This window comes from Manihot esculenta, chromosome 17 (genome assembly GCF_001659605.2).
Source record: "Manihot esculenta cultivar AM560-2 chromosome 17, M.esculenta_v8, whole genome shotgun sequence".
Lineage (NCBI taxonomy): Eukaryota > Viridiplantae > Streptophyta > Magnoliopsida > Malpighiales > Euphorbiaceae > Manihot > Manihot esculenta.
The window spans coordinates 20,869,342-20,882,082 of record NC_035177.2 but is presented as its reverse complement, the minus strand read 5'-3'; the positions used below and the strand labels follow the sequence as shown (position 1 = coordinate 20,882,082).

The window sequence follows — 12,741 nt, the reverse complement described above, 5'->3', positions numbered from 1 at the left end:
TCATCTAGATGACCATGTAAAAAGGCATTATTGATATCCAATTGAAAAATTGGCCATTATTTAGAAGCAGCAAGGGCAATAAAAATTCTTACAGTTGTAAGCTTAGCCACAAGTGAAAACCTATCTTTATAATCCAAGCCCTCAATTTGGTTGTAGCCTTTGGCCACCAACCGGGCCTTATATCTTTCTACATCCCCATTTGGTTTAAATTTCACTTTGTAGACCCATTTACAGCCTATTGTTTTCTTACCCTTAGGTAAATTAGTAAGCACCCAGGGGTTGTTGTTTTTCAGGGCCTGAAGCTCTTGCTTCATAGTCTCAACCCAATGTTCATCCTTAGATGCTTGAGAATAAGTACAAGGTTCAGTGACCTTGTTAATATTGTAGATGTAAGATTGATATAAGGGATGGAAGGACATAAAGGATGTTTGCAAAGAATTTACATAGCCTTGCATCCAAACAGGGGCTTTTCTTTGCCTTTGAGTCCTTCTAACTGAAAGACATTTCTGTAGGTCATCACTGGTATGACCAGATGGATAGAGTTCAAGATCTGGACAATCACTCTCAACCACAGGAATTGGAACTACAGAGTTCTCAATTAGATTAGTCCCTTGGAAGGGAAAGATGTTTTCATGGAAATAACATCTCTACTCACAAAAAAGGTTTTATCACTAATATTATATAACTTATAAGCTTTGTGTGTGCTGGCATAACCCATCATCACAGCTTTAATTGCTCTATCATGAAACTTTTCCTTCTGTTGTAATACCCGGCTAGACTCCGGTATCGAAATTCCTACCGTCCGGTAGAATCTCGGATGTCGGAAACCTCTAGAAGGGTAAAACCATGTTTTCATAAAATGTTTTAATGTATTTTATGATTCTAAGAAAGAAAGGAAATTGAGTTTTGAATGAAAATGACCAAGGAGGCATTTTCAGGTTCGGCCGCCGAACCTCAAGTTCGGCCGCCGAACATTGGATAGTTTAGGGGGGCAAGTTAGGCTTCCGAAAGTTTCAAAGGTTCGGCCGCCGAACCTCATGTTCGACCGCCGAACTTGTATGATTTTTAGAGGTACTTTAGGCTGCCGAAAGGTGGTCTAGCAGTCCCTATATAAGAGCTCCATGGCTGAAGCGGGCGAGTTTTCTCCCCATTTTCGGCCACGGTGAGTTCTTGCTCTCCCATGGTTCGTTTTTGATGTTTTTCCTCCGATCTTTAGAGTTTTAACGAGTTTTATCTTGGTTTGAAGATCTTTGAGCAAAAGAGCTAGTTTTGGAGCTTGGAGACCAAAGAGTTGAGATCTCCCCCATCTCCAAGTTAGGGTCGTTTCTCCTCTAGATCTTCAAGAGGTAAGCTTCGATCCTGCCATTCTAGTATGTTTTAAACAAGTTTTATGAGTTTTGTGGGGTAGAAATGCATGGTTAGGTTATTGTTGGTTTTATGGGTTTATGTTGAGTTTTTGACCAATGTATGTTGAATATGCATGTTTGATGTGTTGTAGTTGGGGTTTAAGGTAGTTTGAAGCCCCTAGGAGCTTATATGCTTGAGTATGCATGTTGTAGAATAGGAAAATGCATGATTGAATGAGTTGGGAGGCTTTTGTGCATGTTAGAGCTGAGTTTCTGCCCTTTGGGAAGAACTCAGGTTCGGCAGCCGAGGCTCTTTCGGCCGCCAAACCTGCCTGTGGTAGCATGTATCGGCTGCCGAACCCTGCCCCCGAAAGAGGACTTTCGGCTCTGGAAGGGAGTTTCGGCCGTCGAAGGTGCCGCTGAACATCCATGAGTTTCGTCTCTGGAGGGAACCTTCGGTCGCCGAAAGTGCCACCGAAGGTGCATGACTTTCGGCTCTGGAGGGATTTTCGGCCGCCGAACCTGCCGCCGAAAGTGCCCTGTTCAGTCCTCCTTTGCATGATTTCTATAATTGTTTTAAGGTGTTTTAGGGGGTTTTTGGGGAGTATCTTAGAGTCATGTTCTTGGATGTTTGGTCCCTCATTTGAGTCCACCTGTGTAGGTTCGGACCCGAGGAACCGCAGACCTCAGTAGTGAGATAGTTGCTTCAGAGTCATTAGAGCTTCAGCCAGAGGTGAGTGGAATAACTCCTTATGTTTTAAAGCAAATAAATAAATTTTGAGCATGATACATGCATCACGTATGCCATGAGATATACTAGATTGTTTGCATTAGAATTCACGAATATGTTGCATTGCATAATATGATGATGATGTGGATGGGTGTTGGATGATCCTTTAGTCCTCGTATGATATGATGTGATATGATATGGTATGGTATGTAAGTCCAGATCGAGGTCCATTCTACGCCCCTGGCACTATGTTAAGAGAAAGACCAGGTCGAGGCCCATTCTACGCCCCTGGCATTATAGGAATGCTATGTCATGTATGTTATGCTAAGAGAAAGACCAGGTCGAGGCCCATTCTACGCCCCTGGTACTATTGGGTATGTTGAGGACTATTGGTGACAAAACCATCATTGATGTGACTTGTTTGTGCTGTGTTGCATTTCATGAAAGCATGAAATATAAATTGAATGTTTTACTATTCTGCTCACTGGGCTTTATAGCTCACCCCTCTCCCTTAACCCCCAGGTTTGCAGGTACAGGGTAGACCAGGAGGTCAGCAGGAGTAGAGTTATGTTATTGTAATAGCTAGATGTGGACATGAAGATGATGTAATGTAAAAGTATAGTATAGAAATGTAATATAATGATGTTTATGGAAGTCTAGAGTTGTGCTTGACCATAGTATGATTGTTAATCCCTTTCTAGTACATGATCTTAAATGTTTAATGATGATTATTGTAAACCAAGCTTAATGTATGTTATGTTACCCCATTGGAGTATTTGATGAGGACTCCAGTGTCAGGCTTTATGTTATGATTTGTGCATGCACAAGTTAAGCTTGATGAATGAATGAAAGAATGAATGAATGAGTGAATGAATGACCAAATGAGAAAGTTTTAAAATTTTTATGTAATTGTTGATCATGTATGGGATTAAACAGGTTTACAGGATGAATGTTTGGCTTGCTACGGGTCCCGGTGGCCTTAAGCCAATCTGGATCCTAGCGCCGGTAGCGGTTCGATTTCCGGGTCGTTACATCTGTGTTCCCACAGAAGTAGCAAAATACAAGCAACCAAACTTTCTCAGGTGAGAGTAGTTAGGTGAGGTCCCATAGAGCCTCTCATAAGGTGTGGACCAATCAAAGTATTCCATAGGCATTCTATTTATTAGGTAAGTAGCAGTTAGGATACACTCTGACAATAATTGAATAGGCACTTATGATTGCATTTTCAAGGCTCTAGCAGTGTCAAGTATGTGTCTATATTTCCTTTCCACAACTCCATTCTGTTGTGGAGTGCATGGACAGAATCTTTGGTGCATGATTCCCTTACTCATAAGTAGAGGTCTATAATTATGGCTTATAAACTCTTTTCCATTGTCAGTTCAAATAACTTTAATGGCAATGTTAAATTGATTTTCTACCATGTGTATGAAGTGTTTAGTCAAACTGAAGGTCTGACCTTTTAAGTGCATCATAAAAGTCCACACAGCCCTACTATAGTCATCAATAATGGTGAAAAAGAACTTAGCTCCAGTAATAGAGCTGGTCTTATATGGCCCCCATATGTCAATGTGAATTAATTCAAAAGGTTTTAAAGTTAAGATGTGGCTTCTGGGAAAGGGTAATCCTAAAGGACATATAGGACAACACCTCATAGGTTCATTACCAATATTCATGCCTTTAATATGTTTGAGTTTGCCTACTGATGCATGCCCTAGTCTATCATGCATGTCATTCATGGTCACTACAGAGTTATGTATTTGTTCAAGTTGCATGGAAAGTTCTTTATTCAAATCCATTTGGGAAAGAGTGATATTTACAAAGTTGTGAAGATCTACATTAGAGTTCATGATCTCAAGCAAACAGTTTCTTACATTAGAATGAGAAAAACTCATCTGGTTTAGCCTGAAGAGGCCTCTTTGTTTCTTGCCTATGGCCACCACTTTCTTATTCAGTGGGTCCTATATAAGGCAATTATCATTTCACATCACTATACAGTAGCCATAGCTACTCATTAATTGAATAACAGAGATCAAATTATATTGAAAGTGAGGAACATAAAGAACATCATCTAGAATTAATTTTCCAAAGAGATTCAACTTTCCAAATTGAGTAACCTAAGTTATTTTTCATCTGGAAAGTACACAGATATGTGCTTGTGTAGTGAATGCAAAGTGGTGAAGAGAGTGTTGTCTGAACACATGTGATTTATGGCTCCAGTGTCTAGGATCCAATTAGAGTTAGTTTACATTTGTGCATGACAAGTGTTATAGAGAGTATGCTTACCTGCAAAGTCTATGAAATGTGTCTCAGATCCATGAGATGTACTTGGGGCAAGAGTTCCTTTCCCCTTTACAAGTTGAGAGACTTCTTGTTTTAAAGAGCTCAATATGGATGTCAATTCATGTATTCTACTTGATGTGTCTAAATATTCCAGGGGATTATCCTATTTTGATTTGTTTCCTTCAATAACAGCTATAATTTTGGTGCTTCTGTTTCTCTTGACAGATTGGGTTCCAGCCTTGTTCTTGGCCTTGAACCAATCAGGATAGCCAATCAGCTTAAAACACCCTTCCCGAGTGTGGCCATCCATGTTGCAGAAGGTGCAATGACCCTTTTTAACCATAGACCTTCTTGGTCTGGACATATTATAAGCTTGAGTCTTATTCAATAGGGCAAGGGATCCTAAATTGTTATTCATTGTACATAGAATCACCCTATGAGACTCAAAGTTTACAACCATTGAGTAAGCCTTGTTCACTATTGGTAAATAGTCCATCCCCAATACCTGGTCTCTCACAAATCTGAAGGCCTCATTCAGACCCATCACGAATTGCATGAGCCTATTCGTATTGGTTATTTCAGCTATGGGCCTAGAGGCTCCACAGGTACATGTTGGAAGTGGTTCTACTGACCTAAGCTCATCCCATAATCTCTTCAGCTTAGTGAAGTAGACTGACACATACTGATTTTCTTGAGAGATAAGAGATATTTTCCTGTGCAACTCATAAATCATAGGTTCGTTGCACTCTCCAAATCTCTCGTAGATCTCTTGCTAGAGATCTCTAGCAGAGGCAGTATATATGAAGCCATCAACCAACTCCTTAGAGATGGAGTTGAGAATCCAAGATGTGACCATGAAGTCACATCTTTTCCACTGTTCATATCCATCAATGTTTTTGCTAGGAGCCGATGTTGTGCCTTCGACAAATCCCAATTTCATCTTAGCACCTAGGGCTATTTTAATAGCCCTACTCCAAGATCTGAAATTAGGTCCTATAAGAGGTGCTGAGACTAAACTCATACCTAGATGGTCAGATGCTTGAAGGTTCAGGGGGTCTCCCATTCCAGTATTCGCAATCTGCGACTTTTCTGGTGCTCCGGTCGCCTTCTATTCCTTGCTACTACTCCCTCGTTCTGCCATGACCAGATCTTTCGAAAACACTAAGATCTCTCGCATGCAACCAGTGATGCGCTGTCGTGCGCTAGGGTTCTAGCTCTGATACCATGTGCGAAAAAAAGTAGGAAAGAGAGAGAAAACCATAGAGATTTTATTTCAAACATAAAATGACGTTACACACAGTACTGGAAGCATCCTGCTTACTTTTATACCAGACAAGAACATATGCTCACACGTGACTACAGAGTTATAGCTTCTACAAGTAAAACGACATAGTTTAGATACTAATATAAACCAATAACAGTAGATAATAAAATGACATAGTTTTAACAGATAAAGAAGACCCAGAAGAGAAAATCCATCGACGAGCTCAGTTCTTGATCTTCAAAGCTCTGCAACAAGCGGATTCAAAACCATCATTTCTAAAAATCGGATTATGTAGGTTAAAAATGAAGATTGGAAAGAAATTAAACAAGTTGCCAATCAATGGAAACGCTGGTTTGACAGCGGAGAGGCCATTGCCAGTCTTCCCTCTGTGTTGGCTTCAAGCCCTGCAACTTCTAATAATCCTCTCTTGTTTACAGGCTTAGCATCTGCTGATGAGTGAGACAAATCCTCTAATTCGCTAGAAAATAGTCATAAATTCCATTCCCAATCAAAATCAACTGAGCTAAGAAAATACTTAATTGGTATTGTGCATTTAATTTTAATTGCACCATTAATTGATGGATTTAATGCTTTGTAATTGGCTCAATTTCATGACCCATCTCCATGCTGAAGTTATTTTGAGGTTCTGAGGAGTGGTTCCTTCTTATCTTCCCACTCATCCAAACGCAGTCTAGCCTTCTCTACCTGAAACAACATACACATTTTTCATATATCAGTTATATAATAAGTGATTTAAATTAATTCAAATAATTTTTATACTAATTTTTCATTTGATTTAGAATAATTAACCCAAATAATTTTTAACTCGCTATTATATATAATTTCAAATTACAAAAACAAGTATCATAAATTCTATTATGTACAGAAGAATTTTATATTTTTAAATAATTTCCATGTAAGGTCACTGTTGAAGTTATATGATTCTCTTATACTAAAATTTAGTATTTTATATATCTTAATTAAATAATCTCAATGAGGTTTTATAGTATAATTAGCATTTTAGAATGATTGATGTACTATATATGTATCTATGCTTGTAAATAAGAGATAAAAGTTACTAAAAAGCCTTATATCTCAATACTTTTGTTGTATGAAGAAAAGTAAATAATAACGATAAGATTTATTAATTAAATATAAAAAATAATTAATAAAATAATTATTTACTCGCTTCATTTCATAATTTTTATTACTTTATTTTTTTACAAATTAATAAATACAATTTTTTTTTTAATTATACTTATTTTAAAAATATTTAAGAGAATATTTTAAAGTTAAAATAAAATTAAATATGATTATAATAATTAATTTATATATTATTATAAGAGAGATTTACATTTTAGCCTTTGAATATTGCCATTATTAACAAGTCAGTCCCTATATTTTCAGAAACCTATTAAAAAGTCCTTAATTTTTCTTTTTGTCAACAAAATAGTCCTTCTATCATCTTTTTCGGTAAAAATAGATAAAGGACAAGAGAGAAAATTTTTAAAATTCAATTTTGCTCTCAAATAAAACTCCTTATTTAGTTATTGAATATTGCTATTATTAATAAGTCAGTTCCTACATTTTCAAAAATCTATTAAAACATTCTTATTTTTTCTCATATCTGTTAAAACGTCTTTATTATTTTTTTTTTGTCAACGAAATAGTCTCTTCTTCTCCTCCTCCTTAAAAAAGAAGAAGAAAATGATGATGATGATAATGAAGGAGAAAAAGAAGAAGAAAAAGAAAAATCTCTTCATCCTCTTTGAAGAAGAAGAATAAAAAGAAAAAGAAGAACCAAAGAATAAGAAGAGGAGGAAGAATCAATGAAGAAGAAGAAAGAGGAGGAGGAGGAAAAGAATGGGATAATTTGGTCTTTTGTTATATTTTTAACGGCAGAAATAAATAGAAAGACTATTTTGTTCACGGAGAGAAAATATAAAAACGTTGTAATATGTTTCTGAAAATGCAGAGACTGACTTGTGAATAATGACAATATTTAGAGACTAAATTATAAATCTCTCTTATTATAATATAAAAAAATAAATAATAATTTTAAAATATTTAAAAATAAATAAAAATTATGTAACCATCACCATTAAATTAGTTATAGTTTCATAGCTATTTTATTTACTTAATTTTGTTTTCCTAACTTTTCATTTTTTTAATACAGTAGTGTTTCAATTTTTTTTTATTTATTGGAGATATTTAATTTAATTATCCAAATTTATCTAAAAATATCAATTTAAATTCATTTAGCCTAATATTTAAAAAAAAAAAAAAAAAAGAAAAGAAAACATGTGATTCCTGCTCTTTGTCCTAAATCGAAAAACTTATTCCAACAATCAAGAAGCCCATCTTCTGATTTTTGAGCTAATAAATCAATTCCATAAAATTTAAATTTTGAACTATGCATTAAGTTTAAATTAAAATTTTATGACTAATTTGAATTTATTTTTTTTTTTAAAAAAAAAGGCTAAATCTGAATATTTCCAATAAATAAAAATGAAAATTCAACATTTAACCTATTTTGTCTCTTTCACATAAGATTGACACCAAAACGTCAATGCATATGAGCAGGTAAAATAAAGACAATCAGTTGGATGTCGTGTACTGTGGTTACACTATGGCCCTTCAAGTTACAATGAATCGTCATTTCAAAATTAACTTAATGTGTAATTTTAACATTACCTCTTTGTTCCAATCAGTGCGGAAAGTTACCCATAATAAGATTATGGTTTGCATCATGGTTCCTCCCATCATTCCAGCCCATATTCCCTAAAATATTAAGGATTAATTTAATCAATACAGAGACAATGATGGGGTTCTAAGTAATTAATTATATTATATTATATTATATTATATTATTATACCTTTGCACCAAGATCAAACTTAAACCCAAGAAGACAACCCACAGGAATTCCAACTACATAATAGCATCCCACATTGACATATGCGACAAACGCTTGCCATCCACATCCAACAGCAACCCCTTCACAATTACATATAATTAAGATCACACAATTTTCTTGATTTTCACATATAATTAATAGTCAGCTTTTGTAGTGGAGGAGCTCTTACCAGACAGCACTGGTTGGACACCATTAAGTACCAGGGTGATGGCCAAAAGAGGACAAAGATCTGAAACAGCAGCCGCTACAGTTTCTCCACTAGTGAAAGCGTAGCTAATTACATTGCGCAGAGCAAGCACAATCACAGCTTCTACAAGTGAGATTACTAAAGAAACCAAATTCACCATCAAAACTGAGAAGGCTGCTGATTTTGGATTCCCTGCTCCTAATTCATTGCTAACTCTGACGCTGTAATTCAATCAAATTACATCAAACTACTGCATTTTGAATTCAATGAGCTGGATATGTGTATAGACACGACAAGACAGTACCGTTTTTTGTTGGGTAAATGTAATAATTTTTACCCATGAAAGATAAAACTTAATTTATCGAGTTAATTAAGAATACCTTGCAGCTGCGTTGAATCCCACTGAGACCATGAACAGCAACGCACTTACAGACATACTGCAAAAAGGGTATTGATCATCAATTAGATTGAGAACTTAATCCGACCACATAATCTAGCAAATTATTATATGTGCAATTTAGCATTGGTTCTAGATTTAGTATTATTTATTGAGTTGCTGGAGAAGACAAGCGTCACATTAAGACAAGACACAGAGGTATATATGCTCATAAACAAAAACATTTAGATATTGCTTCTGTAACTCTTTAAGTATATGGTGATTTTATTCTTTATAAATTCTCTACCTACTTAATTTAGAATTTATATAATAGAAATCAATCTCAATCTGTGGTGTAATTCGAACTTAACGTTTTATACATTCAAAAATATATCAGAGTTAAGTATGCGGTGAAATAATTTTATCATGATTGGAAAAAAAAAAAAAAAAAAAAAAATTCTTACCAAACAGCAAGGGAATCCAAGGCAATCTCAGGGTCATCGAGGAGACCAGCAATCAACACCAATATCTGAAAGTACCAAGTCTCCAAGCACAGCATTACTGCTGAAGCTATTGACAGCTTTACAAACTCCCAAAGCCCAGAAAAGGCCTGCAACGTAAATCCATTCCACGTCTGCTTACATCGACTAGTCTTCACTATATAAATAAACTGGGCAGCAACTATGACCCACCATGACAAGCTTAATATCAGCGAAGCTCCAAGCAGTCCCATACCCAGCTGGAAAACTGCAATCCAGCTTAGCAATAAGTGCAGCACGAGAGTAGCTGCCGATATAATGGCACTTGGGTTCACTATGCTTTGTGCTTGGAGGAATTTTTGTATTGGAAAATTCACAGCATAAGCAAAAATTTGAGGTATTAGACCATAAACAAACACTGCAGCTGCTGATGCCATTTTTGGTGGCTCTCCCAGTAAGAGCAAGATTGGCTTCGATAAAAGGTAGATCACAGTCATCGGTATCCCAGTTAGAGTTAACACAACCGTTGCTCTTTGGAGATACGTGCCTAGCATTGCATACTTTTGAGCTCCATAAGCTTGGCCACACAGAGTTTCCACTGCACTTCCCATCCCCAACTACAAGAAGAAAAATTCACTCTAAAACAAATGAGAAAAAAAAAAAAAAAAAAAAAAACCCTAAACTCTATCTGATATATATGTGCACATATCCATACAGATATTACCATTAGGCCATAAGCAAAGAGTTGTACGCCGCTATTGCCAAGAGAGGCAGCGGCAAGCTCAAGATTCCCAAGGTGGCCAGCGAAGGCTCTGGTGGACAAAGACATAAGGTTGTTGATCATGTAAACGAAAACAGCCGGTGCCGCCAAGTGGAAGAGTTGTTTAAGTTCGATCCAAGAAGCCAACCGGAGGCGGCTGAAGTATGGTAACTTGTCATCGTTCAGCACGTTTTCGAGCCTGGAGTCAATCTCAGAATGAGCAGGTGGATCAAAAGACGGTGACTGTGAAATTGGTTCTTGAAGTTCATCCTGAGACTCCATGAGTGCTGGGGTACTATTGGAAGGTGACCTTGGTAATGGGGAATGACGACTGACGAGCTGTAATTTATTAACCAAAGAAGGAAAGCTATTAAAGAATAGAGGTATATATGAAAAAATTATACTATAAAAATCATTCCATGTCGGAAGAATTTGACATATAATAAAATATTTTACAAAAATAATTTTTTATTTCTAGTTCATCTTTTATATTTTTGCTGTAAAAATTTTATTTGCTTAGTATTATCTACATTGTATAATTACTCAGCAGTCAGCATAGGTTGATTGTAAGATGATGATGCTGAGATCCGACAAACACAGAGAACATATTTAATATGGTTTTGTAATGCGCCGAGTTTGAATTAATTTCCTTTGCGGCTTTATATGAAAATGCCAACCATTCATCCTCTTCATTTTTGTTTCCTTTCCATTAACTTCATCTTCATTTTTGTTTCCTTTTCACTAATTCCATCTTCATTTTTTTAACAGACGTGTCAAATTCGGAATCTTAAAAATTTTGAATATTAAAAATAATGTGGTGTTGAATTGATTATGTATATATATAATTTAAAAAATATTTATAGACTTAGCCTGATAGAAAGTGTAGTAAGTGTATCTGAATAAATTTGAGAGATCACATGTTCTACTTTCCTAATTCTTTTTAAAAAAATATATAATTTCAAAAGATATAAATAATATTTTTAAAATATTCCTTTATTAATCTTAAATTCAAAAGATATAAAATTAGAGCTATTACTCATTTTTATGTTTTAAATTTTTTAATTAGATCACTTAGGAGTTAACAAAATAAAAATAAATGATGATTATCTATCATAAAATTAAATTATTATATACAATAATAATTATTTAAATAATTTGAAATAAAATTATCGAATTTAAAAATAAGAATAAAGTGAAATTATATAATTAATAATAAAAATATATATTTAAGAGACAGAGAATTCTGAGCATAAATAATTATTTGTTTGTTTTTTTTTTTTGTTTGTTTGTTTGTTCCTTACTAATAAAAATAAATCCACATTTCACATCTACTCTTTGTTTGTTTTTTTTTTTTAATATATGTAGAACAAAATTATTAGTAAGGAAAACAAAAGAGAATTAGTAGGGTGAGAGACTTCCAAACTACATTCATGCGAATAGGCATCCAATATACCCAGTCTAACAACCATACCAGACAACAGCATAGATAAAACTGCAACAATTGCAGGTTGTGCTTAGCTAAGTTATCAGCTATAAAATTGGCTTACAACATGTTGAAGAACTTGAAAGGACTCGAAGACTGAATTCATGGTAGTCAAAAATAAAGGTTTATTTGTGTGAGGATTGAATTTTTTTTATCTCATTTAAGAAAAGAAAAAAAAGTATTGAATTATACTTATTCTAATATTTTTTTTTTAAATAGAAATTGAATATTGAAGCAATAGAATAGAATTTGAGATCTCTCAAAACCTATCATAGTCTGACTCATTTTAATATTTATTAGTGCATTTAAAATATACTGTATAATCATACTCTAACAAAAATGAAATCTTAATTATTCTTAAATTGGTGCCACGTAATACATGCACTATAAATTAATGGACTTGAAGACGTAACTCATTTGATTACGAAAATAGTAGTGATTCATTCAAAACAGTAGTCGGAATAACCTCATTCTTGACAAAATTAAGTGGTATGGCAAATCAAGTCACTCTTAAGTCGTTTAAACCAAAAAAATATCATAATTAACATCCCACCAAGCGGTCACTTTCACGACAACGCAGGAGATGATGTGTTTTCAGTCCACTTGCCTTCTGTGCTCATTATACCTTCAATTTTTTTTTAAAAAAAAAAATTGATTTTTAATGGGTCCAAACCACTAAAAATAAATTTTTATTTATAATGATAAGTAGGATCGAACTCACAAAATTAGTAAATAAATTAATTTTATTAAAAAAATAAGAAATAAAATAAAATGGAGAATATTTTGAATGTAGAAAAATAAATAAAATTAATTTAAAAAAAGAAATAATTAAATCTAAATGAAAAAATCAAGATGAGAAATATTCAGTTAAAAAAATAATTTTAGTTTCAGTTTTTGTTGGTTGATCATAGATATAAAATA

The 12,741-nt window shown here is 34.3% G+C and overlaps 1 protein-coding gene across 1 annotated transcript; it reads right to left on the bottom strand.

Moving 5' to 3' along the window:
* Positions 1-5,602: 5,602 nt before the first annotated feature.
* Positions 5,603-10,727, bottom strand: LOC110605451 (protein DETOXIFICATION 40). Its single transcript, XM_021744042.2, has 7 exons — positions 10,302-10,727; positions 9,563-10,194; positions 9,103-9,159; positions 8,705-8,943; positions 8,497-8,615; positions 8,315-8,401; positions 5,603-6,325 (listed from the first exon to the last, which is right to left on the bottom strand). Exons 1-7 carry the CDS (start codon positions 10,617-10,619, stop codon positions 6,254-6,256), a joined length of 1,524 nt encoding a protein of 507 aa, XP_021599734.1. The 5' UTR covers positions 10,620-10,727; the 3' UTR covers positions 5,603-6,253.
* Between the last annotated feature and the right edge of the window lie 2,014 nt (positions 10,728-12,741).